Source organism: Anticarsia gemmatalis, chromosome 7 (assembly GCF_050436995.1).
Source record: "Anticarsia gemmatalis isolate Benzon Research Colony breed Stoneville strain chromosome 7, ilAntGemm2 primary, whole genome shotgun sequence".
NCBI lineage: Eukaryota > Metazoa > Arthropoda > Insecta > Lepidoptera > Erebidae > Anticarsia > Anticarsia gemmatalis.
Window position 1 is genome coordinate 3,055,063 of NC_134751.1, and position 21,063 is coordinate 3,076,125.

General features: G+C 36.6%; 1 protein-coding gene across 1 annotated transcript; it reads right to left on the minus strand.

Annotated features, from left to right (window-relative positions):
- Positions 1-126: 126 nt before the first annotated feature.
- LOC142974284 (membrane-associated progesterone receptor component 2-like) lies at positions 127-20,847 on the minus strand. The gene is made up of 3 exons (XM_076116518.1): positions 20,383-20,847; positions 19,959-20,108; positions 127-3,809 (listed from the first exon to the last, which is right to left on the minus strand). Exons 1-3 carry the CDS (start codon positions 20,696-20,698, stop codon positions 3,682-3,684), a joined length of 594 nt encoding a protein of 197 aa, XP_075972633.1. The 5' UTR covers positions 20,699-20,847; the 3' UTR covers positions 127-3,681.
- Between the last annotated feature and the right edge of the window lie 216 nt (positions 20,848-21,063).

Here is a 21,063-nt window from a genome sequence, read left to right on the forward strand (position 1 = left end):
CGACACAAGAGCAATTCTTTGTGCGGGAGTTGTCTTCAAAAAGATGAAGGTGAAATGCCAAATAGATGGTGTTATTTTTCTGTTAATCATGCAGATACTTTAGTAGTAGAAGTAAAACGAAAAAAATATGTAAAACGCTTTAATTAAATTCATGTGACAATGTTAAAATAAACATTTTAGGTATCTTTTAGTTATTAGTAACATCTTGCAGTGCTGTACATTCACATACTCCACATTATACTCTAAAACACTGGGATTTCATTCCAACGACACAAAGATTTTGAAAAATTGTGAAGAAAATGGTACTATTTAAATTTTATTTATTGAACTGCGATAAGTGTGGCATATTGTTTGTAATTGGACACATTTACAATAAGCATAACAACAATACTGGGACCAAATTCAACACGACAAATTTTCCAAAATTCTTTGCATAAATCAAATATCTATTCATAACTAAAATAAGACCCACGGACGAGACAAACTGTAACGTGACATGTTACTAACAGTAATCGAACATTTTTCAATTTCGAACCTTCAGTGAGATCATTAAGGTATAATTTATAAAATATCGTTAGTAACACATCTCGTTATTTCCTTAGGCCTGAAGGCAGTTTTAGACGCTAACCTTAAAGACCGTTTATAAAAAGTGTAATCGCCTAAACTTTGGAATTTCATAACCAAACCATTTTCAAATTTAGCAGCCAAACAAACATTTTCAGTCTTCAAAATAAGTAAATTAAAGTAATTTATAGTACTACAAGTTTTATAAACAGCCTCACGTACTAACATTAACACTCCGTCATGTATCAGGTATCAGCACAAAATAAAGCTTCGATAGAGGCTCAACAAATGTAGATAAAGCTTGTTCGAATTAAGTAGCAAATATTAACATTACTATGACATTTAAAACGAAGATTTTCAAACACTTTGGAACAATCACAAATAACTTTCAATTCAAATAAATAGTTAAGCGTTCTTTGCGTGCAATTTGTTTTTAATTTTATTAGTTATCAAGCTTTTGTGATTCTCAATAACGGAATATAAAATGTTCATTAAGTAAAAAAGTTAAGTCGCATGTTACTTATATAAATTGTTAATTTAGCTAAGCAAGAGTTTTTATTACATCTGTCCCTCTTACAACATAAAGGGCATAAGTTTAATTCCCGAATGTTATTTATATATGTTAATTATTCCAAAGTATTTCAAAACAGATATATAACAATGATAACCGTAATCCCATTCCATTATACATAAACCAGATGAACTTAGAACTAACAAACAATGAACAAATATGATTACAACAAAATAATTTATAAGCGAAGATTTGATATTCGAGGCAAAATATACTATTTGTACTTTAGTAAATAAAGCAAAAGATATTGAAGAAACTTTCTATAGTTATGTAACAGGATAACTTTGCCCAGAATACCGCGATCCCTACTTCTAAAGGAACGAACAAACACACACATCACCACATTTATATATCTTTTATTTTAGATCCTTAATTACATATATTATGCACATTTCCTTATTTTTTGTATTTTTTTTCTTCATCTTGCAACACGTAATTTATATTGTGTTACTAATAAGTACCGAGTCAGGTGGGTCCATGTAGGATCGAGGTCGTCGTTATATCAGCCGATGTTTCTTGTGACGTGCTACTATGAGAAGTAACAAAATGATAACCGTACCATTAAAATGCTTCAGGCCGATAATTAAGGACCCTTTATTAACACAAAACAAGTAAGTAATTATATATTTGGAACAGTCCTTGCTTTGCTTCTCATAGTACACACAGTCACAAGTATACACAGATACACATTTTATAATACATAAATGCATGATCACACAAATTATGAGAAAGAAGTTATAATTTAGAATAAAAATATAAAAAACACGCCTTAAGTCCAACTCAATTGTTCAGTTTAAGTGACTGTAATGTAACATTTTCAGCACGAATACACCTTATCGGGTAACGATAAAGGACAGAGGCGATGTGCTAAAAATCTCACATCATATTAAAACTCACAGGATAGTATTATTGTAACAATTCATCAACTTGTAAAATAAATTCATTGTCGCCGCACGTGACCTATCTACCGCGCGACTATAATATAAATTTAAATACTAATGGCATAGCTGCGCACGCGCAGTTCAACAACATCGGTTGGCACAAAATAAACGATTTGCTGTCCAAATAATGTTGGGAATGTGCAGTAAATTATTAGATTTTCTTTACATCATTCGTTTTTAAATTAATATGCCATCACTCAGTCTTTCAATTCGTGAAACTGTAAATATATAATAATATATTCAAAAATCTGCAATAAGCAACAGTTATATGTGAAAATGATACAATAGATTTCATATATACAGTAAAATCACCGACTCACTCTCGAAGGCTTGTTCATTCACTGGAGTTATAAGTTTTAATTAATAAGAATTTAATTGTACAATTGTATCACATTATATTTTAGACATATGAACAGGGTAACTTTATATTGACAATGAGAACGTATTTTAATGAACACATTTGCACTAACACTACGATTAGTGAGACTAATCTGTACACTTTACACGAGTAATATTGTTAGAATTAAAAATATAAACTCCAGTGACCCGTAGGTGTCGAATTGTTTGATTGTAGTCACCAAAACAATATGATATCAAAGTTTATGCTGTTATGTATATTACGTAATTTAGATAAGAGCATACAATTTGATAAATTTCAAAACGGAATTTTGGAACGATGATTCAGACAAGGAATTTGGACATATCAATGATTGATGGCAAATAAAAATATATAGGACCTATTTAAAAAGTATTTTTACTGCAAGTGGTAAACACCAACCGATGTATAAGACAAATTATTTTTGTATTTCAAAGAAAAAAAGTATTAATTTAAAAATAATCACCAGTATTTAGGTACATAAAGTCTAGCGGGTCTCATTTATCACTGCGTCTTAAAAATAAAGCTGATTTACATCAGCATAGCATTTTTACGGTCGCATTATTGTAAAAGACTAGAAATTATCAGTCGTTGTGTTAGATCGGACTAGAAGCCCATCTCAACGTGTTGAGGAATGGCTTTAGGTTAACGTTAAAACTGGACTCAATATTATTTTTAATTTTAAAGATATAACGACCTGCCGGCACAGTGGCGCTAACTGGCGACCTTTAAACAAAGCGTATACTTTTAATAGTTAAAATAAGTGTTTTTGTAACGTTGTGCGTATTTTGCCGTCTTTTCTAAAATCTTTTATTAAATAAGTTATCTTTTATTAAGTTGGTACACGAGAGGGACATATTTAAGACAAGAGTAGGACGGTGTTCATACCATGTAAGATACGGAACAAATATTTAGTTTGTCGAAAAACTTGTTTATTAGGTTTTTTACCAACCATTGACATATTCGGGGGCATGGGGACAAAGTGGCTTAAGGCCCCTAATAGTAGTTTTTTAAATCTGGGACTAGACCCAAGCATATCCATTGCAAGAACAAAAATTCCGGATTCACGAACGATACCGACTGAGCAGAGGCGACTAAGAATGCCAACAGAAAAAAATACAGTAGATGTAAACTAGAAAATTTACCCAAATTATCCTTGTCCGAATACGTTCAAAAGTTCCCAGTATAAAGTGATGTATCAAACAATTCGATGTATAGTGTGATTAGTTCTATTGTTCTTTCTTGTCCTCTTCCACGGGCGTATTCGTTGACGTGTCCGTCTCTTCGGGCTCCTCGTCCGAGTAATTTCTCGGCTCCTCTCCCGGCTTCAGCAGCCTACCTACTAGCTCGTACTTCTCTGTAATAGAAGAAAAAATAAATGTTAGTTCCAGTACGTTTTGAGTATAAGATTTTTAATCTTAAATATTTATATTTTTTGAGAAAACCTAACAATCCTATTATACAAAAATGCACAAGAGATTATACAGCTTGGCGGCTGCGATTTCAAGTTTGTCTGTCATCTTAATACCTCTTCTGAATTAAAACATTGCCCTGACTATATATTATTTGATAAAAAGCATAAAAACTGAAAACCTACAACATACATCCATCATTCATCCAGAGAAAAAATCTAGCTAACGCACTTGATAACTACAGAACATTCCGATCCACAAACCATTCCTTATTGATTCCTCTCAAATCAGATGAGTACCACGCGTCCTAATTCGATCTAATAAAAGTGTTGTCGTCCTTGACATAGCAACATGGCTATTAAGATCAAGGTAATAAGGTCAAGAGTGGCAAAACAAACTTGTGTTTACAACAGCTGTTTATCGTATCTGTTAGGAGAATTTGTACATTTTCAGTACAGATGTTGATTGTCTTAAATGATGATACATCATGTGAAATGACATCCGCGTGGAGCGCGCGTGCTCAATATTTATTACTTTTTTATACCATGTGCGGATGCGAATATGGGATTGCAAGTTTCATAGAGCATGTGGTGATAATTTATGATCGTTATAAAATGAACGGATATCTAAATTAAGATTTATTGCTGAATGTAAATCTGAAAGGTGTTGATTGATTTCTGCTTGAAATATTGAAACACTAGTGTTGGTTCAGAAATTAACTTCTATATTTTGTTTCAGACTTTGTCTCAACGCAAAGAGGTCCGGTTTAAGTACGACAACATAATATTTTCGTTTTAAACTACTGTATTACTCTAGAAACTAACTTCTAAACATGTTTTGATAGAGGCTTTGGTTTCAATGGATGGAGCTCCGTATTTATGTACAACAAAATAAAATGTCCATTTTAATTAGCGCAATTGTGTCCCAGACATAATAAAGCAAGAAGACATTTTGACATATCTAATTAACAGATGTGATAGCTAATAATAGAACAAGTAACTAACATTCTTAATATATTCGTGCTTGCGACTATATGAAGAACGTCTCTTTTCTTGTTCGAAAAGATTAAAACTCAATTACTTCCCGACGCTTTTATCATTACGGGCAGGAAATTGAAGCATTCTAGGAAAGACTTTAAACTTATGTACTTGCAGTTTTTATACGAAAGATACACTTAAAATGTACTTACAAAATTATCTCTCTTAAATACAAATTGCTCTAAAGTTTATCGATAACATACATTTTATAGTACATATTGTATTTTTAAACATAATTTAAGATAACATTGATAAACTATCCTATAATACTGGAAAATTCTGATTATTAAGAAACCAGATAGACTATCGGATCATTACTCTTTAAGCGACAACTGTCTAAGATATTGTTGTATCAATTTGTTGATAAACACGTGACACGAATCAATTGCAGTCGGTAGAAAAAACTTCAACGAAAGGGCACTTTCATTAAGAATAAATAATGTCATTAACAAGATGGAGGTATTCATTTTCACTATCATAAAGAAAAATGCCAGGTTTCTTTAAAACATCGTACGATAGAATTTAGCCAAAGAATATGATCAAATTATTCTAAAAAAAGAAGCAAGTTACTAAAAAGAGAAGACTCCATGTCTCGCTGCATGAAAAAGGCCACCCAAGTTGCTAAAGCTAATTCTAGTACTCATTTCAGCTTTGATCCGATGACGAGAAACGATTCCAGCAGACTCCTCTACGAAATTGCGATGTAATCTATTTAAGTATAATCTCCACATTCCTAGTAAACAAGATCTTCAAAGGAAAAGCATAAAGATGACACACCTCTGAACGTTCAGAGAAATAGAACATCTATTGTGTTATTGTTACCGCAGTAGCGCACCCTCATTCATATAAAAATAGCATTTATGAATAAATGAAAACCTCACTATTGCTTCACCATATGCCAAGGTTTGACGTGAAAATAATATACTTGTTCGAAGAGCTCTGTATAAAAAAATACAGTAAAAGAAAATGTGCGTTTTCAATAAAAGTCATAGCTTTGAATTCTTTCAATAAGGTTCAATAATACATGCAATGATTTGTGTGGCTACTTCGAAACATTTCTTTAAATTTCTTTAGACTCTCCCGTATGTTTGATACATAGAGACGTAGAGGTATACATACGTATTGAAAAATCCCGTTAACCATTTTAAAACTGGCATATACTCTTTAATCGTAAAGTCGTGACCGTCAAATACGCGCTGACAAAATTTCAAAAGGGCATAAAAGCTGCAGTCATTTAAATCGGATATTCTAGCGATCTTTTCTAACATTACTTTAATACCTTTGTTCCTCATACGTGTCATGTGACCATGGGTTACTCTCCTATCATCATCATTAACTGCCGTTATCGCAGAGCAACTGAAGATAGCCATACTTAACGACCAAAGAGCGAGAAGTGAAAGGTGTTGTCGTGAACCACTTCGGACTTTATTGTATGCTCGTATTTTGTTATATAGGACAATGAAGTTCGTATGACTCCTGTACTTTCTAAATTATGCATTCTGTTCGACAATGGTGGAGATTATTTAAAAAAAACAAACCTTCAGTAATGGTAGAAACTTTCTGAGGTAGATAACTAGAATGTATATTGGATTCATACGAAAAACGTTTTGAAAATTTTGAAAATCTAGAAATAAATGACGGAAAAACGGGGTAGCCTAAACTATAATAACAATTTTGCACGTCATAGTTTCAGTATGTCTAAGGAATGGAACAATAAGCTATGCAAAAATAAACTTGTGCAATTAGAAGCACCTACGTCTAGTTTATAGCAAGTGTATAACATGAAACTCTGTCACGAAAGACAATTCTTATTTATGTGAAAATACATTCGAGATCGCGACATACGGCTTTTAACGGTACTGTTGTATCTTTCTACAATGAACCGAGTGATATTACAACTGAAATTGACCCCAAACGCCGACACACTTGGATGCAAGCTATTTTGTAGATTTAACGGTAACTCTACGAAGTAACTGTTATTAGGTTTCGTAATATAATATCTCATGTGTCTGGCCATTAGCTTATAACTGAAAAAAAGCGAATCGGAATACTTAAGCCATAAGACGCTCTTGATTCCTAGGAAGTATAGAGTACGAGTTTCGAGTACAAAGAGACTTAGATCTGCTTCAGTTTCATACGTTTCCGAAATAATTTCAAATCGTTTTATAATGTCTTTACTTTAGGAGAAGAAGAGTTGGTTAAAATTGAAGAATTTTCTTTACTCTATTCCACGTTTATTATTTTTAGTAAGCACATAAGCTTCTCAAAGTTGGTTCATGATTAGCTGGTCAATGTAGGCCGGACCGCAATAGCGGGCCGCGATGCGTCACAAAGCTTACGCGCCGCATTGCGTTCAACCGCACATTAGCCGAACGAGACTAGACCTTGTACTTTTGAGTTTCACGCCTCAGAGAACAAGAAAAAAGAGACAGTGTGTCTTGGAATAGTACTAAGTGCTTGTTCACGTTGGAACTCGCGGGCGCGGTGGCGGTCGCGAGCGCGGGGACGTGGCGATTTGTGTTCACGTTGGCCGCCAGGCGGGCGTTTGGCTCAAACTGGCTCAAACTGGTTGATCTTACTTGACATCGCGAGTGGATCGCGCCCGCCACCGCTAGTTCGACGTGAACACACACGAACATCTTCACTTGTTTGATGCCGGCTCCACATTATTGCCGTGAAGCTCCGTGAACAGACGCGAACGTGAATGTGGACGGTTTTCACGGGGTCCACGCGCGTTCACGCCTGTTCCCCGATCAGAGTCGGTATTAAAGTCCCGTGACAAAGGGTTCGCGCGGCGTTCACGCATACACATACACATTCACGGCCCCGGCGCAGTTTACTCTGGACTATAAAGGGGTACGGACCGTATAATGCGCTCAGCTTTTCAGATTATAGAAAAATGGTGTGAGGAACAACAACTTTCTTGTTTTTGACATCTATATAGTGGTATAGGGACACAGCAAATAAAGTTATCGCAGCAGCAGCTTCTACGTCCATTTCGCGGAGGGCTTCGAATTATTGTGAGCATTCCGTGAATGTGGAGGGCATGGAGTCGGTCCGTGAATTCACGGCGAGAATACGCGCGTGAATTCACGGCAATAATGTGGAGCCGCCATGATATTGGCGCGAGCGCGCCTCGCGGGCCGCGCGCGACGCCGCTAGCTCGCCCGCGACTTAGACCGCGCGAACGGTTTGTACGTGAACACTTCGGTACATCGCCATATGTTTGATATTTCGCGACCGCGCCCGCCACCGCGCCCGCGAGTCAACGTGAATGAGCACTAATTCTTTAACGCCACTAATTCTTTGAGAATATTTTTCGGATTTCTTCCGTGTCTTACAATAAGCTTTCCACAACTTGGACTGTCAGTGAACACCAAAAGGTGAGACTTAAGCAAGAAGGCTAGTAAATAGCTAATATGTCAGTCTGGCACGATACCTAGATCAAACCCCAAAGGTTTTTTGCGCCACAGATTTTGGATCTCAAAAAGAGACTTAGACGTCTCTACGCAGCATTTTTACGGGAGAATAAACTTAACAAAATTCTTTCATCACACCAAGATCAGACCTGCTTGCTGCGTTTCCATACTTTCCATTTACTTCAACAGTTTATAACTAATTTGTACTAGACCGCAACAACGCAATGAAGCGAGAAGAAGGCGTCAGAGTGTTCCAGAAGCAGAAGAAATCATAATTTTTTTAAAAAATTTATTGTATTTCTTATACCTATCACAAGAACACCGATACAAAACATTACATAAATAAACGTTATCGCGATTACGGTAAACCGCTGCTTAGTTTCTGGCAAAAGCGCAAGTGCACGTCATCAAAACATTGTACTACTGACCGAGAGGTGAACAACCTGTTACACCATACTACTTTACATACCATACAACTACATACATGTATAATATGAAGGTAATTTCGTTGAAGAAACATGTCAACTCATCATTATCTTCCTGTCGTTAACCCAGACACTGCGGTTTTTGCTCCTATCATAAATGATTTATTCTTATCGTACAACATATTGTTGTATAATATATGCATTATACATGCATAATATTCGCTAAAACAATTAAGAATTAAGCATTCCCGAAAGCAGAGTAGTACCTAGATTCTAGACGAGTTAGGTTTTACGCGCGCCTACGGATACCCCGTAGACATCTTCCCTAGGGTGTGATCTATCAGTCTGCCTAATTTGAAGTAGGTCAAGTTAGTAGACAGTAGCGGCGCCAGATCAAAATTTTATGTGGGCAAGATACATTTTGCGAGGCCCTCTCCTCGGGCATAAAGACAGATTTGTTAAAATAAAAAACATATGTCATTTCATTATTAAACTTTCATTCATGCAAAATATAGTCAAACTTACAACTACCCGATGAAAAATGTTTTTATCTAATTATGTATTATCATATATGATTATATATAATTAGGTAAAAAAAAATTTCATCGGCTAACCTAAAAATATTTAAGATATTAATCTTAAATATTTTTAGGTTAGCCGATGAATTTTTTTTAAAGACCAACGTTAAAAAACAATTTAATTTAATTATTACAGGAACAGAAATTTTCTACTTTTTACACTGTTGAATTGTTTAATTACGTGCTCGTAATCTAGCTTGGATGCTATATCAGCCTCGATAGACAAAATTGCGACCGTAGAAAGTCGTTCCTGTGACATCGTACTCCTTAAATAATTCTTAATGAGTTTTAATTTTGAGAAGCTCCTTTCAGCGGAGGCTGTACTTACTGGATAATTAGTACACTTTACGCTTTTTTCTTATAAAAATAAAGTTTTAAATATTAATTTAAATTTATTGAAAATAAAACCTACATTCCTCGATCAGATAATAAAATAAACATTTGAAGTCAAAAAAAGAAGTATTATGTGTAAATAAAATGATTTCTTACCTTTCACTTAATCCCTGTACAATTATTTTTCTTCAGATCACAAACAATAAATCAATAGTTAGTACAAGACTACGTATCTATTATTTTATAAGTAGTTATAGTTACAAAACGGCGTATTGAAACAGTAAACCACAGATTTAATTTCTTAAATAGAATGTCACATAAAAAAAAGATATTATCACTTATACACGACAAGTCAACCCAAGTAGACTATACGCTTTGCTTTGACGACCAACAGCATGAAAACAAATCGTCAAAAAGTTGCGGTGTCCCGTACACCGGGGCTGTTATTTGACGAACGGGGAATACCCTATTTTGTTTTGGGCGGCGCCGCGCAGCGGAAATTCTTCGCTAGCGATAGGAACGCAATTTCAGGGGAATACCCTTTTTTAGGCCAGTGGTGACGTGCATTACAGCGGGGATTTCTCACGTGTGATAGCGACGCAAGCACTTTTTTCGGCGCGTTCATAGCTTAGGTTTAAGTAATACATAAATCTCCATGGCGCGAGGCCCCTTGGACCGCGAGGCCGTGGGCTGTGGCCCACGTCGCCCACGCCCTACGCCGCCTCTGTTAGTAGAAGCCGTGAAAGCAACTGAAAATGTAACACACCCAAGCTAACTCACCCCCTGTACAAAGTGGCATAAACATTTTAATTTAATCACACAAAATCCACCCCTTAACCTGCTAGCCTCTGGTCTGGTCGTATTTCATAAAATGATTTGATTACGAAGTGGCGTCCTTTGGTCTTTGCCTACCCCTATGGAAAGAAGGTGTGATTTTTACGTATGTATGTAATGAACTCCTTACAGTTCTACAGAGTATATTACCTACAGTAATAAAGTATGTGTTGAGCTACGATATAGCAATTATTATGAAGGCGGTGTCCGATTGGTCGGGCGAGATCACGTCATCTCAGGTGATTGTTTCTTATGACCGAGCATCGCAATATTGTTTTTAAATTGAACATGTGCTGGTTACGTCATTGTACACTTCGAATTAATTTTGCACGTGAGTTTTATAAGATGATTTATAGGGTAATAAATAAGTGAAATATAATTATCGATTTGACATTTTATATTGAAGTTTTCTTGCAAAGACAACTAATTCCATAAGCATTGTATTCTTCCCGGTGACAAAATTTGAATCATGTAATTTACTCCAGAAATAGCTGGAACTGCAAAATTCTTCCCAAGCATAGTACAGAGGCTTTCTGTCTTCTGAAACCGTCTCATAATAAAGACAATTTCCATAAGTATCGCATTCTCAAAAGTGCCTTAACCCGAGTACTAACGAAAGTTAATTTTATTTTTATATTCAACGTCCAAGAATAAGAGCACTTTTAACGTCCCAGTTTTTCTTTCAAATTGCATTTTAAATTAAGTTTAAGATGAAAATCCCTTTTACATTTTTGACTTAACGTTAGCAGTACAGCACTTGCAGTTCTTTGAACAGCTTTCAACGCCGCGTGAAGTTAAAAGTTTATTGCTTAGGGAATATGTAAGACAGGATAGACTATGCCCTGATTTCGGTTCATCAAAATCCAGTCGCCCAGGACCAGTTCCGAATGCGAAATTGGAATAGAACCATTTTATTTAAGTTTAATATTCTATCTCTCGCGTGTTGAAACATGCGCTGGACGCCATAACATTGTGTCACGTGATCAGTATGTAATGATCCTATCAGGGAGGGTGAGTTTACTGATAAACGCTGCACATATCAAAGTTACGATAAACGGTGTTAATGTTGCATGATAAAACTCGCCGAATGAAAATATCTGTGAATATGCGGAAATCAGAGTTGATTCATTGTGTACACTTGTGAGAATTTTCATTGTAGCTGAAATTCTGGTTATTTTTAGATAGAATGGTAGAGTTCCTGGAAATCTAGGAATCTTTCCCGATCAGACAGAACTACTCACTGGGAACCCAACAAGTGCATGAAAATTTCTTATAATTCGTGTTATAACTATGCAAAAATTAACCATTTCCCTAAAGACTAAATAAGTTAGCTGCAGAAACTTGAAAGACAGAAAAGGGTTTGTACTTTGGGGAGTCATAATTTGCGGCTAAAATATCGAGTAGCCTCGAGAAATTTGGGATCCTAATAGGCGAAGAGGGAGCCATCGTATGACTTTGTCTTTGGAACATTTTTTCCTCAAAAACTCAGGTAGACGGTACAATTTTCTGTCGCTCCAAAGGCTGGCTGAGCTTTCTGTCTTAGTAAATAATTGAATGGATTAATATAGGCTAGTCGGCCACTCAGCTCCAAGCAGAATAATTAATTAGCAGGCGCTCGGACACTTTCCACCCGACCTTCCGATTTGTAACCTTGTGAGTCATATTGATTGTCCATTTATTGTTTTATGGCATCTGATAGCGCTTGAGTTTCACTGGACACGCTTGTTATGGATTAATGGAATTGTACTAATTAGAAATCTTCATATCGCAAGTGGTAGAGAAAGCTTTAGTAATATAGGAGTGAGATTCTAGTGTCATCGATTTATAGTCGTCCATATTAATGAAGATTATTTTAGGATAATTAGATAGATAAATCACTTCAAATCAGTCGGGGAGAGCAGTATAATGAGCAATGATAACTACATTCAATTAATCACTCTCACACTGCTTGGCAACCATTCGTTATTAATAATACAATAAGAAGAATTTGTTCCAATTCAATCCTAAACAATATCAAAAGAAAGAAAAGAGAGGTTCAAGAGACAATATCCCTAACATTGATTAATATCTACTTCGGAAAACATCACAAGAACTTCATAAAAAACGGAATCTTTAAAGAAAAATATGAATACGATACTAACAAAACCTTAGGCGCCAACAAGCCAACATACCAATTTGTCCTATAGGCTCATACAAATATACACATTAGACGTCTAGACTATCAATACATTTGCGTAATGCATAAAGAATGCTGATGCTGTTTCAAGTTCGAATTAATCAAACTAGCGTTGAATGCAAACTGAATGTATATTTCCAATATATTTTATACGTTTTAAAATTGATGCCCAGACAGAAGAGATGGAAAACATCGTGTTTATATCATCGACATCAGTAAAATAAAATTCCTCTTGAATTTGTAGGGAAAATATGAGAAGAATGGTGAATGATTTCACCGGCAAGATAACTTATCTTGTATAATCCAATGAATACCGCGGGTAAGACGACCTGAAGGAAATAGGAATCTGGGAGTCAAATCTGAGATAAGTCAGAAGACAATCGCGCACTAATTTGGGTGATGAGAATCTATAATGTTACTGCTAAGTTCTGCCAGTGCTGTTTAACAGTTTATTTGGTCAATAGGAATAATTAAATACGTAAATCTTTGTTAAATTCTGACTAATAATTAAACGACGTAGCAATAGCCCGGGTTTATTTGACCATATTAAAAAAAAGAAACAATCTTACGTGCCCGATAAATGTATTGAAGTTTGCCCCCTATTACATGGGACTAACATTGATAATATCGAAACCTGGCTGTATTTCATACACCTCTACCACCTTCAGGTATAATATAATGTGCCTAAATTTATGTATGAGTGAAAACGATCTAGTATTAAGAAACTGGGATTATTATTCCGGTTGTTGAGGGTTTATGACCACCTGTGTAGTGACACACTGATAAATGATAACATCAGGTTGGGCTTGTGTACATAACGATTACTGTAAACCTCACTGGCTTGATATGAACATGTGTCCGAGGTGAATTCAGACGATGATATGATAAATGACAAGAATTAAACACCTGATGACGAATTTATAAAAAATCTGCAGGTCATTTTTAGGTAATGATTATAAATCTTGCGTAAAAAGAATATAAACATGGATGATACACGTTTGAGTAAACACGCACGTTGCTGCTCGACTTGCGGAATATATTTCGTTAAAATTTTAATGATGAATGGTTTACAAACATTCATCAGGTTCAAAGGGAAAATGCTTAGAAACTCTTCTTGCTAGGAGGAATACCAGCCTTTGACATCGTTGTTCCCAGAACACCATGCGGATGTCGCGGGCTACTATCAGAATCTAATGGAATAACCAAATGTTTAGGCAAAAGTGAGTAGAACCTCAATACACAGTGATTTAAACGTGAGTAGCAATCTTTTGTAATTGTCCACTTAACATTATAATGAAGTAATAGTCTTTAGGACTCAAAGAGTTGTTTAAATAGTGACACGTTCATTCAAAAATATCCAAATGTACAACGATAACTATGTACATCTATGAATAGTAATGAGTTCTTCTGCGTAAGGTAAGTGAGGGCGTATTTACTAAACGTATACTGCACGCGTGGAATATAATCAATGTTGAAATAGCTAAAAGCAACTGCACGTGCAAAATATAGAGGCATTACTATTGAGATGAGTTATTGGCAAATATGTTGGAGAATAAAAGCAACACAAATTGCGCCGGCTCCGAAAAGGTTTGGTAGGCAAGAAGGGCAAGAACAAAAAAATTATCACTTGCGTCGAATTGTTAGTTTAGCTGATATGTGCTTCATTTTTTAAGATTAATTTAATATTGCTACTGTGATCATGATAATGAAACTGAATACATAACAATTGGCCATCTCAGTGCCTGTAGGTCAATGACTTTTGGCGTCTAATACAACGCCATAGGGCAAGACTACTTCCTACAGAAATAAAACCTTATACTATAACCGAATGGATGCCTGCGGCTTTAGCTGCAAAGATAGTTAATATCGAAAGTGGAACATTAGGGGGAGAATACCACTAGCCCCTACCTAGTCTATCTTATCGTCTCCTAATTAGTCTAGTAACTGTGTTACGTCAACTGCTAGATTACTCGAGGGGGTATAAAGATAACTTAATTATCTTGATGCAAGGGAAGACTAATAGAATTCTTAAAAAAAGTATGGAATGGACGTATTATTGCGGTACTATTAAACTATCCTCATATTATCTATACTAATATTATAAAGCTGAAGAGTTTGTTTGTTTGTTTGTTTGAACGCGCTAATCTCAGGAACTACTGGTCCGATTTGAAAAAAAAATTCAGTGTTAGATAGCCCATTTATCGAGGAAGGCTATAGGCTATATATTATCACGCTACGACTGATAGGAGCAGGGTACCAGTGAAAAATGTTACAAAAACTGGGAAAATTATGATTCTCTTATTTGACGCAAGCAAAGTTGCGCGGATCAGCTAGTGATGAATAAACTTAATGGCTGATTTGTTGTCAGAGTGACGGCGCTGAGGTACGCCACGAAAACGTTGATGACGACGTGGACGCATATCTCAGGGGTTCCCGTGAGATAGATAGTAACGGAGACAGGCGATTTCGGAGACATTTTGTTAACAACGAGACTCGATAGGTTGTTAAAGAAAAATATGTTTGCAATCACTAAATAATGTTGCAATGTAAGTAAGAACGTACAACCGACTATCTATCTCCACATGTTAAAATTTGTTACACAGTTATTTTCTAGGCCTATTGTTTTGCATCACATCTTTAAAAGGTTTCTTCTGCTAGATATGTATTTTGTCACCTGTCACAGAACAATGTTAATCCTACTCATTCATGACTTATTTGTTCAAACAGTTTAAATTGTATTAGCATGCTAACATGACACTTATATGGGTTCAATACAATGTTATTTTTACCACAAGGGAATATTTTCATGTATTCGTCTTGACCAGAGTGGGGAGATAATGAAAAATCGTGAATCTTGGAAGAAAAAGGGGGATAAAAAAGGGGCTTTCATTTGCCAGGTAAGAAAAGGTGCTCTTTGATCAACATCATGTCTAATTTTTGAGATTTTCACACCACTGTATTAGTGCAGAAATAACAAAGAATAGGTCACAAAGACATTTGGCATACATATTGTTTTTTTATACAGCTTTAGGATACTTTTTATTCTGAGAAAACTGGATCAGCACAGATGGAATGAAGATGAGATAAATAGAAGCTAATTTTCTCTACATTTTTCAGAATTAACAGTAATATACAAACTATAGTTTACTAAGTATTAGTAAACAATTAAACATGCATCATTGTATGCCTTTTCCTTGTTTGTGTAAAAGGAGTTTACAATCAGGTGTGTACAGTTTTGCATTTGTTTACACACAACAGTGAAGGACAATGAAATGGTAGATTTTCTTATTTGAAGAACTTGCCTAGGGTATAATCAATAGACAGAGATATATGGAGAGAAGGGCCTTACTACAACCATAAATAGTGCATCCATCCATACTAATACTATAAATGCGAAAGTAACTCTGTCTGTCTGTTACTCAATCACGCCTATACTACTGAACCAATTTGCATGAAATTTGGTATGGAGATATTACCCGAGAAAGGAAATAGGCTAGTTTTTACCCCGGGAAAATTACGCATTTCTATGGGAAAATTCAGGTGGCGGACGTAGTCGCGGGTAAAAGCTAGTACACAAATAAAACACAATATACCAACAAATAAGATTTGAAAACTACTGACTATTATGTGTTCACCTAATAAATCTTAGCTATGAATATCTTGAAAAATCAATTTTGAACCCTATTTCTAAGTACTTGTATACTTAATTTCCTCCATAAATGTAAATTTCTAATTAAAACTGTACCTTATGCTACAGAGAAGCTAATTTGTGATTTAAATTACCAATAACAGTGTGTGGCAATGTTTGAAAATGCACAAAAGCATGCGTATTAAGAATGCATCATTAAAATGAAAGTAAACTATGGTAATCTATTTAAATTAAATTGAAATAATTAGAAACATTTCTGTGCAGGTCATCGACCAACAGATAGTTTGTAAATTAGGTTTGCTACAAACATATTTGGTTCAGCATTAATCGGCACAGTTGGGTAAAATCGAATATGTGTTGATGAACATTCATTAAAATACCACTTAACATCATCACCCCTGAATGTTTCAACTGAATTGTGACAACTGGACCCGACTTTATACAATCATTTATTAAGGTGCATTACTATTACTCAGGTACTAAGGTAACTTTGATAGTTAACTGTCAGTAGCCTTTAGTTGAAACGTAATATGATTCTTAATAATAATGACAATGAGTCTCAGTAGCAGTCATGTAAAACTGCATCTAGGTTAGGTTAGGTTAGGTTTCCTGGGCTTTTTCCGCACTTAGCCTCTTAAATGGGCCTTTGTGCGTGTATCTACCCTCTCTCATTGTTGCGTTGATTCACCCTCACTCCAGCCATCCTAGTTCTTCCCAGAACTTCAGTAGCTTTTTCAAGTTGCTGCAGGCTTCCTGGAGTGTTGTTGTCAATATTTTTGTTCGCGCTCGTTGGTCCGCCACGCTGTTGCATTCCACGAGTACATGTTGTGGTGTTTCCTCTGCCTCCATGCATCCTCTGCACAGAGGGCTGTCCGTCACACCTATTGTACATAGATGTTTGTTTAGGGGACAATGGCCGGTTAGGATTCCTATTACCTTGCGTATTTTGTCCCTTTTTAGACTGATAAGGTTGCGGGCAAGATTCTTAGGTGCCACCGGAACTGCAGCCTTAGTTTGCCTGCAACCTTTGCTGTTGTTCCATTCTTTTAGGTGTTTCGCTTCGGTGTTTCTGTTCAGCCAAGATTTAATTTGTGCTTGGGGGATAGGCAGTAGTGGTTCCGGTCCAAGTACTGTTCCATTTGATCCCCTTTTAGCTAGTTCATCAGCTGCATCGTTTCCCATTGAATTGCTGTGCCCTTTGATCCATTGCAGGGTAACTGTGTTCGTACGTGCAATAGCCTGGAGCGCATTATGGCATTCCAGAACAAGGGCAGATGTTATAACGTTATTTTGTAAGGCTTGTAGCATGGATGCACTGTCCGAGACAATTTTTATTTTAAAGTCTCTGACATCTCTGGCTGCGACTGCTTGTGCTGCCTTAGTGATTCCTATACATTCTGCTTGGAAGATTGTATTTAGTTTGTCTAGGGTGGCTGATATTTTGATATTTAGATCGTTCGAGAAGACGCCGGCTCCTGTACCAAATGCGGTTTTGGATCCGTCAGTGTATATCCTAACTTCGTTGATGCCAGAGTCATCTTTAGATTCCTCTTTGAGTTGGATATTGTATCTTCTGTCAAAAACGTGGTGACATGGCGTTTTATCTGTAGGTGCATCGAGAAGTGGTATTTCCTTCAAGATACATTGCAGAATTTTGGTGTGTGTTGTTTCTGGGTTCTGCTGCCATAGCCCGTTTGCTTTTAGTCTTAAGGCAGCCGCTTGTGCCTCCTCCTGTATAACCAAATCTAAGGGCCTGAGGTTTAGGAGGTACTCAAGTGCATTTGATGGAGTGGTTTTCATGCATCCAGTGGTGGCTACACATGCTAGGCGTTGTGTGCTCTGGAGTTTTGTTTTTACCGTTGTCAGTTGTGTTCTGGGCCACCATACAACTGCTCCGTAGGTGATAGAAGGTCTGATAACTGATGTGTATAGCCAGAGTGTTATGTTTGGGTTGAGACCCCATTTGTTACCAACCATTCTTCTACACTGGCCGAACGCTATGCAGGCCTTCCTAGTTTTTGCTTCAATATGACTCGCCCAATTCAACTTGTTGTCAAGAACCATGCCCAGATATTTCACTTGAGTTGACAGGGTGAGTTTGGTGTTAAATAGTTTTGGTAGTTCGAGGTCCGGTAACTTCCTTTTGTTGGTGAAAAGGATAAGTTCTGTTTTTTTTGGGGTTTACTGATAGTTGGTGTTCTTCACACCAGTTTTCTATAATCTGAAAAGCTGAGCGCATTATTTTGCATAGTACGTTTTCAGCTGTCCCATTTATCAGTATTGCTAGGTCATCTGCATATCCAATAGTAGTGTACCCTTTTTTGTTTAGACTAGTTAGGAGGCTATCCACTACTATGTTCCATAGAAGCGGTGAAAGGATGCCTCCCTGGGGGCATCCTCTGACCACTTTTGCTCTTATTGTGGTGTTTGCCACTATCTGTACCGCCCTTTTGCTGACTAGTTCAGTGATCCATCCAGTTAGGACTGGTTCTACTTTAAGTCTTTGTAGGGCATGTTTAATGCTGTTGTGCATGGTTTTGTCAAAGGCTCCTTCTATATCTATGAAGGAGGCTAGTGTTGAGGCTTTGTTTGTAAAGGCCGATTCTATTTTGTGCACAACCTTGTGCAGTGCCGACTCTGTTGATTTGCCTTTTCTATACGCATGTTGTTGGGGATGTAGTGGGTTGTTCTTTAGTACTCCATCCCTTAGGTATATGTCTACAAGTCTTTCCAGTGTTTTTAAAAGGAATGATGTAAGACTGATTGGCCTGAAAGCTTTGGCATGAGTGTAGTCCTCCTTACCCGGTTTGGGGAGGAAAACTACCTTTGCTTCTCTCCACAATTTGGGTATGTATTTGAAAGCTATACTGGCTCTGTAGATTGGTAATAGGTGTTTTATCGTCTCGTCTTTTTGCCATTGTAGTAGCGCCGGGAAAATCATGTCTAGCCCCGCTGATTTGAATGGCTGGAAGCTTTTTATGGCCCATGCCATCCTATCCGCGGTTACTATTTTGTTGGCGATTTCCCAGTCTAGGGTTGTTGGTGTGTTGTGGTGCTCGTCTGACCAATCAAGGCCTGATGTCATCAGACAGCCTGGAAAATGTGTTTCCAGCAGTATTTCACACGTTTCTTTGTCGTTATTTGTGTAGGTGCCGTCTGCTTTCTTAAGAGTGCCCAGAAGATTCGGGTTCCCTTTGGAAAGTATTTTCTTTATTCTTGCGGCTTGGTTTGTCGAGTCTATGTTGCTACAGAAGTTGTGCCAAGATTCCGTTCTTCGAAATCTGATGCGCTTCTTATAGTGTTTTTGTGCAATTTTGTATTTGTCCCAGGCCTCAGTAGTTCTGGTGTTTTTTGCATGGTTAAAAAGTGTCCTGAGACCCTTTCGTAGGCGTTCAAGTTCCGGCCCCCACCATGAACTTTTCCCGGGGTCTTTGGATATTGAAGTGGGGCATGCGGAATGATAGCTATTCAGCATGCTTTTGGTTAAAAGTGCTACGTTTAAATCTATATTATTAGTACTGAGAGTGACGTCAGTTACTGGTCCGTCACTTAGTGCTTTAGTAAGTAAGTTTGTGTACCTTGATATATCTGTGATAAAAGAGATAAAACTGCATCTAATTGATGTGTAAATGAATTAAATTACCTCTGAACTGTGCCTCCCACTCTTTGACTGACTCCATTTCCATTGAGTTGAGGTCACTCAGGTCATCATACTCTTTATCTGATGAGGTCACAGAGAATGTCGCTAGACCTCTTGATGCATCTTTCCCTCCAAATGCTGCATATGGTCCACCTACAAAAAATTAAACATATTTTAATTATAATGTTAGTAAATAAATTCCCATTAAGTTAAATATCACACAGGACAAAATACATTAATGAGCTTTTTTTTTCAAAACAATTCACATCTTCAGACAATACAAACAAATGGAAACATAATAAATGAACAACACATGTTCAATGTTTTTATAATTTAAAAGGTTACTCAAGGTGCATACTGTATGCTGAATGGTTAATGAGTCATGTAATGTCAACTCTATTTATAAACACGGTGCGGATGCACTCACCGGGTCCGTAGAAACGTCGGCCTCGCGTTGCATCGAATATCCAGCCGTTCACCGCCACCAGAACTCTTCCGTCAGCCTGAGTACCATCATATTGACGCAGTTCAGCCACGGTCATATCTTTGCGGAGTTTAGGCAAATCCAGCGCCGGTGTGTCAGCCGGCACCTTTGTGAATTTCACGTATATTTTATACACCAACACAAAGATTAGCGATATTATAATCAAATTTACGGGACTGTAAATCTCTGTTGTGAGGAAACTTGAACCCGCGTCAAGACTGTCGGCTTCTGGTAATTTAGACTCTGGTGCTGATGCCATTTTCGATTGTACACAATGTTTACTTGTCGCCTCTAAGACAAGGTTTAATGTATAAATTTTAGAAAACTATTTCCATTCGCAAAATGTAAAATACTAAAATCACTGACGTCAGCGTTCCGGCAACGGCGAGCGGCGAGCGAGGAGACAACTTCGGTGTTATCACAAAGAAAAACAAAAATATGGAAGGTCTACTAACAAAATAACTGGGACTATTTTTAATAAAACATTTTTAGAACCTTATTAGTTATTCCAAATAACGGATAATTTCAAGTTAACGGGTTCCTTTACTTGATACTAAAATTAAAATAATAGATATTTATAAATATTATAAATAAAACTTATATGAAGCGACATTTTTTTATTTT